This window comes from Pleuronectes platessa, chromosome 16, assembly GCF_947347685.1.
Source record: "Pleuronectes platessa chromosome 16, fPlePla1.1, whole genome shotgun sequence".
NCBI lineage: Eukaryota > Metazoa > Chordata > Actinopteri > Pleuronectiformes > Pleuronectidae > Pleuronectes > Pleuronectes platessa.
This window is the reverse complement of record NC_070641.1, coordinates 22,326,763-22,337,279: the sequence shown is the minus strand read 5'-3', so window position 1 is coordinate 22,337,279 and position 10,517 is coordinate 22,326,763. Positions and strand designations below refer to the sequence as shown.

General features: G+C 49.0%; 1 protein-coding gene across 1 annotated transcript in view; it reads left to right on the top strand.

Moving 5' to 3' along the window:
• Nucleotides 1–251: 251 nt before the first annotated feature.
• Nucleotides 252–10,517, top strand: part of usp43b (ubiquitin specific peptidase 43b) — a 43,092-nt gene continuing 32,826 nt past the window's right edge. The window contains 2 exon segments of the mRNA XM_053443656.1: nt 252–1,183; nt 6,144–6,290. Of these exon segments, the coding sequence (XP_053299631.1) occupies nt 548–1,183; nt 6,144–6,290 (783 nt within the window). The 5' untranslated portion in view covers nt 252–547.

The following is a 10,517-nucleotide window of genomic DNA, read 5'->3' as shown; positions in this document are numbered from 1 at the left end:
CTTTCAAATTGGATTCGAACCCTTTTACTTGTGATGAAGTACTTTTACTTACTAATAGTAATAGTAACTTTGCAGTCAACCTACTACTACAAGCCTGTGTCTGAGTCAAGTCCAGTGGCCGCATCATAAATCCAGTGTTCCCAGCTCTGATGATCTCCTCCATGTGGGGAGGGGGGGGAGTGGGAGGGTTCTCACCACCACCAGTCTTTTCCAGTGGAGCTCGCTGGGAGCGCGCAGTGCTGCAGCTGGACGCCGGAGCGGCCCACGTCGTCGCCGGGGCACGACGGGATGCTGCGTCCGGAGGCTGGTGATGATGACAATGGTTCAGTAAGTCGCTGGGATGGATGAGGAAGGTCTGCGGTCAGCGCCCGGTGGAAGAACAGGGAGCTGCTGTGCGTCCCGGCTCCGCGATGCCGTCACCTCTGCGCGCGTTTCCCTCCGCGACCCGCCGGACAGAGGACACAGGCGGACAAGTGACACACCGGCATCGGAATCTGAACCAGAACCAGCCTCGGAATAACGCGCAGAGGCAGTAGAGGAGCCGGACATGGAGAGACACGGCGGCCGGGCCAGGGAGGACGCATCTCCCGCAGCGAAGGAGGAGAAGCGCCGGGAGAAGAAGCCGAAGTCCGGGAAGCTTTTCCGAAAGAAGCCGTTGAAGTCGGTTGGAAGTTTTATGAACAGGATCCTGAGAACTTTGGGCACTTTCGCCCACTTTGGAGACGCGGACGCGCCGGACGCGGAGGACGACGACGGGGGGTTCGGGAAGGGCGCACCGTGCACCCTGAGCGCCATGCCCCGGGAGGAGGCACAGGTGAGACACGGGGACCCGCGGGGGGCGAAGAACACCTCCAGCACCTCCTCCTCCCTGTGCACCGGCAGGGAGAAGCTGCTCTGCCGGTACGGAGACCGAGTCCCCGGCGTCCTGGGGCTGAAGAACCACGGGAACACCTGCTTCCTGAACGCGGCGGTCCAGTGTCTGAGCAACACCGACCTGCTGGCGGAGTACCTGGGGCTGGAGCGGTACAAGCTGGACCTGGACCTGAGCCTGGGCCGGGTCAACGGCCCGGTGAGGGGTGAGGAGCCGCGGCTGGCCCGGGGAGAGGTCACCGAGCAGCTGGCCTCACTGGTCCGGGCCCTGTGGACTCTGGAGTACACACCACAGCTGTCCGTGGACTTCAAGGTACACGCAGCTCAACACAACCACACGTGCTCCATGACCTCTCTGGTGGTTACACCTAGGGTTCAGTGTTCATGAGCTGTGAACTAAATTAAATGACGTGAACTATTAGTTTTATATCACATTTATTACCAAATAAATCTACATTTTTGTGTTGATCTTGGTTCATAACGTCACCTATAGAGTTTCAAACTGTCCTGGACGTTTACAGATGTTTACGTAGAGTCAACTGATTGCTCTACATCATCCATCATTTATACAGCTTAGGGTCACGAGAGGTTATCTTGGTACCAATCCTGGTTGACATAAGGGCGGGAGGTGAGGTGCACCCTGGGAAGGTTGCTAGAATATCACAAGGCCAACGAAAGCCATTTTCAGACATGAGGATCTCCAGAGACTTGGGTCTGGACCTTCTCTGCAGTTTGCCACCGGCTTCAGCCTTTATCACGAAAATATATTAGTTTGGGCGACATTTTGGCGACTGTCACGTTTTAGAAATGTCGTCAACTTGCTAGAGGAAGATCCTGTGGAGGTTCTCCTGCCATGTTCTCCCATCGACTCCCTCTGCGTTAGGGGGCTGGAAGGAGAAACACCTTCTAATCAGAGGTGGGCCACCAGTGACGACTCACAAGTTTGAATCTTGAAAGTTAATTTTCAAATCCACGTTGAGTCTAAACCACGACATCATCTACCAGTCAGAGACGTCCCCCAGCCCCAACGCCCATCGCCTGTCTCTCTCTCTCTCTCTCTCACTGCTCGGCTCCACCAAGCTCCTCAGACACAGTTTACCCCTGGCTGTGGTCCCTCAGCAAACATTTGTGTCGCAGAAGTGTGTGTGTGTGTGTGTGTGTGTGTGTGTGTGTGTGTGTGTGTGTGTGTGTGTGTGTGTGTGTGTGACACAACCGAGAGAACTTCACTTTATCTTATCGCTCCAAAGGCCTTTTTGGAATTTCCAGGAAGTGGCACTTCAGCCAAACCGTGGGAACAGTAGATAAAAGGTGGTGGCTGATCCGCCATCATATTATTATTATTATTATTATTATTATTTATGGTTGGTCCTCAGCTGAAGAATAAGCTGCTGTAGTCAGACGTAATCACATGTTATGATCATAAACACCTATGAACTGCAGCAGTAGCTTTTTATAAACATCAGTCACTGTAATTGCCGACAGTGGAAAATAGCAGCCGCTGTCTTTTCCCTGTGACTTGACCTTCCAGGTGATTATCAGGCTGCTGCAGCCTGAGGTCAGAGGTCACCAACTCAAGGCCCCGTAGCATGACACTGAAAAATAAAAAGGTTCACCCTGTCAGCAGCAGTTAATAAACAGCAGGTGTGTGAGGATGCTGCTTCTCTGACCCGCACCATGAGCAACCTGGTGTTTATCTCCCTGTGCAGCCTGGTGAGGGAAGCAGGGGACCAGCTGAATCCTACGTCACCACGCTTACTTAGCTGCTCCGCTGTCGTGATTCAAAGTGTGTTGGCACAGGAAAGAGATGATTTACTTAAGAAATCTTCCTTTCGGGATCAGGGGATGTGAGACAGGCCTATCAGGAGGCAGCCAGGCTTTCCCGCTGTGCAGAGCGAGAGAAGCGACCGCTCTTTATCTGCCCGCAGCTCTGGATTTTCCCTGAGCCACAGTTCACGGCGAGAAGTAGATAATATGGAGCAGCGAACAAAGAAGCTCCACAATGGATCTATTCTGGGAAATGTTAATTACTCTCCTGGAATATCTTGACCCATTCTGTGGAGGTACATGCAGATTGAAATGTACCGAGGAGAGTAACAGGGTTGTTGTTGTTGTTGTTGTTGTTGTCCTTATCAATTTCAACATTTTGAATATTGTCTTTTTGCTCCTCGGTCTTCGGAACTTCCCTGTTTGGATAAATCTGATATCTGATATTTTTCGGAAACCCGTCAGAGGGAGCGGAACGGAAACATCTTGACAAGATTAGAAGACGGATTAAAAGAAAAACGCTGACAACTCCCCCACTTATGTGATGGGATGCTTCCTGTGTTAAAGCATGCACACACACACACACACTGACACACAGACACACACACTGCTGTGGCTCCTGGTCTGTGACTGTAGGAGGTCCAGAGTTCACGCAGCCTCGGCCCTCTGAAATTGCCTGTTGAGTAACACCACAGCTGCCTGGAGGGAGGCATTATGGGATCTGATATCTGGCCGGCTCGTGTCTGACAGGCGGAATTAGCTTCCAGCTGCAGGAGACGGCACAAACCTGTTTTAATCAACACTCCAAAATGGAATCGGCCTTTTGTTCAAATGATATCAGTTCATCTATTCTTTTGTTAGTTGATTATATTTTTTTTTGCCGGCCTCTGAGAGTCAGGGGCTTTAATCTGAGAGGTAAAGCAAAGTTGCAGCTAAGTCTCAAAAGCAGCACCCCCCCCCCCTCACATCACATGCATTTGGATGAGCCATGATCAAAAGGGCAAGTGTCTAAAAAGGAATCTCTCTCTTTCTCACATTCACCTGTTCACTGTGCTTTTTTAGTTTCTAATGAATACCGGTGCTCGTGTGCACCTGCCCCTCCACATGTGGACTCGTCCTGCAGGTTCGATTCCTCTTCAGAGTGAACGGCTCGGCGGTGGCCTCTCCGCTCGGGGGTCGGCCGGCCGCGGAGTCTCAGGGACGAGGGCAAACAAAACCAACAGAGTTCTGAATACCTGGAGCTCTGCCACATTCCAGCAGCACCTGGCCTGTAGGGGCGAGACGGGGGGGCGGTTTTATACATCTTTATTAAAGATTCTCTCTCCCCCCCCCCTCCCCCCCAGCCGAGCCTGCACTCTCACAGATGTGTCTCCGAAGCAGCAGTCGAAGGGTCGACTTCTCAACCTGGGAGCAGATGTGCGTCTTTTGATCTGGACGGTTCTCGTGTGATTTTTAAGAATCTCCCCCCCCCCTCCCCCCCTCCCCCCCTGGAAAGATGGTGTGTTTGCTCCGAGGGGCCTGGACAGGGACAAACCCTGAAACTCAAACAGTTACTCAATAGCCAATTTATCAGTTTCCATAACAAGAGGCCAGGAGAGAGCGTGGGGGGGGTGGGGGGGGGGGGGGGGGGTTGTGCTTGATGACTGAACAGGAATGTCATCCTCCCTTTGCACTGATGGGCCTGTTGAGGAAGCTACATTTATATTTTCTGTGCACTGTGGGTTTCACAGCTATGTGACAGTATTTGCTGTCTCCATGTTGATTTGTATTGGTTACCTGTGCTGCTGGTGTCATTTCAGTTTCCATTCGACGTTTAAACATGACGCTCGGGGGGGACGTGCTACTTTCCAGCCTGTTGATCACATACAGACTAGAACATCTTCGATAATGTTGATCTCTCCGGGGTTTTATTTGTATTTTATTATGCTGTTTTGGACACAGTGGACTAAAAAGTCACAGTTTTCAACTTTCACCATCAAATTCTCCTGATTTCCATCACAATCCAAATAACTCCTGAATTAGACACTTCACATTTATCACGTTCTGACCCACTTTCACTAAACCATCATACAAACAAAGCACCACATGTGTGTCTTCAACACTAATGTGTCTGCGTGCGTGTCAATCAATCAACGTTTCATTGTCAACGCCGTTGTTAGCCTATGAGCTTGCGTCTCTTTTCTGACAGAACCTGTCAGTGGGATAATTGTTAGCCGTCGTGCCTGTCAATCAGTCATTGTGAAGGCAGCTACTGGCCTCACTGGGACAGAGCAGTGTTCTACTGGTTAGCTGTCGAAAGCTCCAGGAGGAGAATTATTCCTTTGTCAATAAGCAGAGAAATACATATGTATATATAGTGTACATGTGCAGGTGCATGAATTAGAACATAGGGACCACTTTCACTGGGTTGTGCAGCATCAATAGACTTTATAAAAAATCGATAATAGTTAAAGAATTTAGTTAAATAGTCACGAAGCAGGTAAATGATGAATCACTAGTTGCTAAATGATGAAGAGGAAGATGCGTCTTCACGACTTTATCTAATCAGATGGTTTCAAACTGGCCAGTGGTTATTATGCCACAGGGAACAATAATAAAAAAAACTCGCAGGGCAATTTTTCCACAACCTCAATTATGTCACCGAGACAATTGCCACCTTCCAAACGCCTGATGGTAATTACTGTTATTGCTTTGCTCTAACGACCGGCTGCTCTTTGGGTTTGTGTGCGTCCACGGTTCACTTGGTTTATATCAGTGCTTTTCTAACAAAACAAGTCTGAGTGTCTCAAGAGCAAGAACACAACATTCTCTCTCTGTTACACAATTAGTTTGATCCAGCAACACTTTTTATTATATCATAAGGCAATTCTAACCAGTTAACAGTTGCCGTAACTCTGGATTTAAGCCGTTTTCAGACGTGAACTCTGGAGAATGTCCGGACAACAGGGTTCAAAACTTTCTCCAGAGTTTCCTTTCACGTATAAACAAGGCAGCAGGAGATTCTCCACACAGATCAGATCAATACAGATATCTGGAGCAGCATGGAGGAGGCAGGACGTAGAGCAGACATCTCACACACAGCCCCTCTGGATAAATGTCAGGAGATTCTCCACACAGATCAGAGCAACACAGAGATCTCAGGAGCATTCAGGTGAGGGGTGGAGCAGTATGGAGGAGGCAGGACATAGAGCAGACATCTCAATCAGACATCTCACAGAAAGCCCCTCTGGATAGATGTCAGGAGATTATCCGGAGTTCAGTGCATGTCTGGAAGCAGCTAAAGATGAAGGTTTCATGTGACATGCGTTCCACATACAGAGCGATTGTTTATTGAATTAGGAGGTGGATGTGAATCATAACTTAACTCCACTACTGTTACAGCACTGAACTGCTTCCTTTGCGCTTAATAAATCAAAAAGTCTTGATCTCAGTCTCCTCACGTCTGCTTCTCCTCTCTCTCTCTCTCTCTCTCTCTCTCTCTCTCTCTCTCTCTCTCTCTCTCTCTCTAGACGATAGTGTCCAAGTATGGATCTCAGTTTCGTGGAAACTCCCAACACGATGCCCTGGAGTTCCTCCTGTGGCTGCTGGACCGCGTCCACGAGGACGTCAATCTGGCCTCGCACAACAACAACAACAAGACCAAAGCTCCCGGACAGGTGAGAACCAAACAGAGAGAGAGACGGCACTGTAACGATAACAGTCTCTCTCTCTCTCTCTCTCTTTCCCTCTTTCTCTCTCTCTCTCTCTCTCTCTCTCTCTCTCTCTCTCTCTCTCTCTCTCTCTCTTTCTCTTTATCTCTCTTTCTTTCGTTGGTTCTTACTTGGTTTTTCTCTCTGCACAAAATCAAGATAACGAATAGAGTTAAATTGATTTCTTTATTTCTTTTCGAAGGCCAAATGTTCATTCATAATATCAGGGTTGCATTCATTATTAAACAGCCACCCGTACATCTCATATACACTTTGCTGAGTACACACATACACATGTTGTTTAGATGTTTGTCTTCCGGTGGTTCATATCTTGTTATTATCAAACTAACCCTAACCAATAAGGTCGTCCAGAAGAGACGATGCAGCAGACAGCCTCGTCTCAGTTATCTCCTCAGAGCTTCACCTCCAGGCCTCGTGCCACAGGACCAGTGATGCATCCTGCAGTGTGCAGCCTCACTGTGTCTAATGCGTTGCCTGTGGACAGGCGGGGGGGGGGGGGGGCAGTGTGGCTAGGCAGTGTTTGATTTTCTCTTATACTCCTTGAATGGAACTTTGAACTGAGCCGGCAAAAGTGTATAATTAAAAACAGGTTATAATTTTTTAAACAGACATCTCTCTTTTTTTGTGGTTATGATAGCGTGATAACCAGCGTATGAAATATTAGAGAAGTGCAGCACTTGCTGTCGGTGAGTGAAACTCAGTGCTCGTTCTTTCCGGAGGCTCCGACTGTAACGGTTCATTCTGTGGTTTCATCATTGTGGAATCGGGAGATACCAAGATCCAAGGAAGGTCTTTCTCTCCCAAGGCAATGCATGATATAATTTAATAAACAGTAGAATTCTATGAAATCGTAAAGAGCTCCGTGAAAACCTCCTCCTGCACAAAAGACAATGTTTTCAGGCAATGCACTGTCAGCTCATCAGAGAGCCGGGGCCAGATTGAAGTATTTGACTCGTCTGTGGATGTAAAGCTCCGTCTCTCAGGACTAAGTTTAGTGTTTGCTTCTATCTTCCTCTATATTCTTTATAGAGAGAGATTGTATCAAGAGAAATCTGTGTGTTTCTGACTCGACCACAGTTCCTCTTCATCTTTGTTAGGGACTCCAGCTCTTTGCATCAAGGGAAGTCGACAACTCACTTGTTGCTATACACAATACTCTGATATCACATATCCCTCCCTCTCCCTGTGAGCTGAACTAGCCTTTAGGTCAGTAGTGGGGGGTGTGAACGTTGAGGGTGAGGCCGGGTGATGGTGGAGGCGTCTGGATTGTGTCTGTGAGTGCACACGGATCCACGGGGGGGAAGTGACAGGAGAGCCGGGCTGGAGAGCGGCTGATAACATGTGTTCCTGACGAGTCCTCAGTGCCACGGGGGGGAATACCACCACACCTTGTTAATACCTGAGGAGCGGGGGGGGGGGGGCTGGGGAGGAGCTGGGGAGGAGCGGAGGACACAGGGATGTGAAAAACACTCCGTCCTGGATCCTGTGAGATGATGGTTTCAGTATCATGACAGAAGAAGGGATTTCACCTGTTTTCCTTCACATTTACAGTGTTTCCCCACAGAATAATTAAATCTACGGAGGTTAACGGGGGCTGTACCACTTCTGCTATTGATCAAATCTCTTTCTTGTCATTTGGCAGACGCTTTTATTCAAAGCAACTTACAAGTAGTGCATTCAACATCTATGAGGAGCCATTTTTAGGGGTTCAGTATCTTGCCCGAGGACACTTCGGCATGCAGATTGGGGAAGAGTGAGGATTGAACCGCCAACCTTCTTGTTGGAGAACGACCACTCTACCCCCTAGGCCACACCTGGCTTTAACCATCAGCATGATTTCTTGCAGTATCTTTTTTGTCTGCGTATATGTACGATTTCAGAAGATGTGCACAGAGACAGACGACTCCTTCCGTTTCCATTAGTCTGACGTGGAGCAAAAATGAGCCGAGACATTGATGAACACTGGAGGTAGAACTCATAGTATCGGCCCTGATGTACAGACCCTTGTTCATCTTGGTGCCATTTCACGGGACTGTTAGAAACCTGCAGGACGGTTGATTACAGATCATGTCGGTGCTGCATATGAATAAATATGCCCTGAGGCAAGAGAGGGAGAAGGAGAGTAACAAAGCCGAGCAGTGGCCGCTGTCCAGTGAGGAACATATCTTGTGACAGTTGTCTCTTATGTTTGTCCAGGCCTGCTGCCCTCAGCCAGTGTGGGCTCTGTGCAGACACCAAGGTTTATCAGGGAGGAAACATGCAGTCAGAGAGATACTGTGTTAGTTTCAGGAAAGAGAGGGAATCAAATCCTCTCTCCCGGTGAATCCCGGTGCTCTCTGCTCCGTCCCTCTCCTGCAGCTTGATGTTCTCTATCTCCGTACGAGTGTTCGGTAAAGCTTTGGTATGCAGGCTCCTATCACGGCTCCACCAACAAAGAAGCTTTGTGGAGAGCGGGCCTCAGCGAGGGGCAGGACGAGGGCAGCTCAAAGTGTCTCAGTCACATTCCTCCACAGCTTCTAAGAGCCGCTCAGCATCAGCTCTGCCCCCGTGGGTTATTTATTTATTTATTTTCTTGTTTGCTTGTTTGTGGTTTTCACCTGAATCTGCTGTGGAGCTGTGCCGGTGCTGGCTGGCTGGCTGGCAGAGTCATCCGGGGTCACAGCCAGGCTGGGGGGGGGGGGGGGGGGGGGGGGGGTTTACCAGTCCACGCACGTTACCGCTCACAGCCAGAGAGTTTTTGCAAGCTCAAGCCATCTCTGCTCATTCGGGAGCCTGTGGGCCTTTTGCTAATTGTGTTGAAGCATGTGTTGTTAGTTACCACTTACCAAAGGAGAGCCAGGGCACAAAGGCAGAGCCAGACACACACATACACACACACACACACAGACACTCACAAGTCACACAAGTGCTTCAATCCACTATCGTCGCATCCACTGAATGTCACACTGCAGTGTAGTGGGAACCTGTTATTTTTCTATTTGTAAAGGAGGGTGACATTTCACAATCCTACATGCACACAATTACACACAGACACACACACACACACACACACACACAGACTCACACACTTTCTAACATTTACCGTTTCCTCTCCGTGGCTTTGACTCATGTGAAACACATTCTCTCTCAGTTTGTTCAACGTTTATCACTGTGGAAACAACACAAGTGTGAATCTCTCTCTCTCTCTCTCTCTCTCTTTCTCTCTCTCTCTCTCTCTCTCTTCTCTCCCTCGTTCCCTCTTTCCCTCTCTCTCTCCCTCTCTCTCTCTCCCTATCTCTCTTCTCCCTCTCTCTCTCCCGGCTTTATGAATGTGGCTCTTTGTAAGTGGCAGGAAGAAAGAGACACTTGTGCAGCCTCAGAGGAGAAGAGGTGAGGCTGAGTCCTCTGTGACAGTGGGAGCAGTGGGAGCAGTGGGAGCAGTGGGCAGCAGTGACCAGTGTTGGGTCATTCCTTTGACCAGTGTGTTTCACTGCAGATTACAATGATATTAATAATAGTAATAATGTGCATATATATATATTTATATAGTTTGTGATGTAGTAGAGTAGAAAGTACAGATATTTTCTGAAATATGTTGTTGAGTAAAAGGGAAATATATCTAAACATAAATCTACACATGATCAAATTAAAAAGATGAGCTTGTTACGTCCTGTTCAGTTTGTCCTCAGTAGAGTAGGACAGACGTCCTGAGAGGTGTTTAAAAGTCTGGTCCACCATCAGTATCTGCTCCCTACCCGTCCTCCTCCTGGAGATTTGATTTGTCCTACGTGGGCGGTTGTGTCCTGAAATTAGACGCACAACCAGACAGAGACCCAGACATCGTGCCGAGATCTCCAATTTGATTTCTTTTCACTCATTGCAGCCGAGCCCGCCTGTAAGTGCACCTCTAACCCCACAGGCGAGCAGGGCTGTGTGTGGCCGGCACTGCTTCCCACTCAGGGCTGGAAACACCGACGGTTCTGTTGTGTGTGTGTGTGTGTTTGTGTGTGTGTGTGTTTCCTCTCCGTTCTGCCCTCGGTTCTGTCGGCGCTGCCAGGCTGAAACGGCGTCCTGTGGCTCTGAGCCACCCAGCTGGAAAAGCAGCTTGAAGGAGGGAAGGGTCCGAACATGACCTCCCTGTGTTCGAGGCCCCCTCTCACCACCGACCCACATCGGTGCTGATTGGCTCCGAGC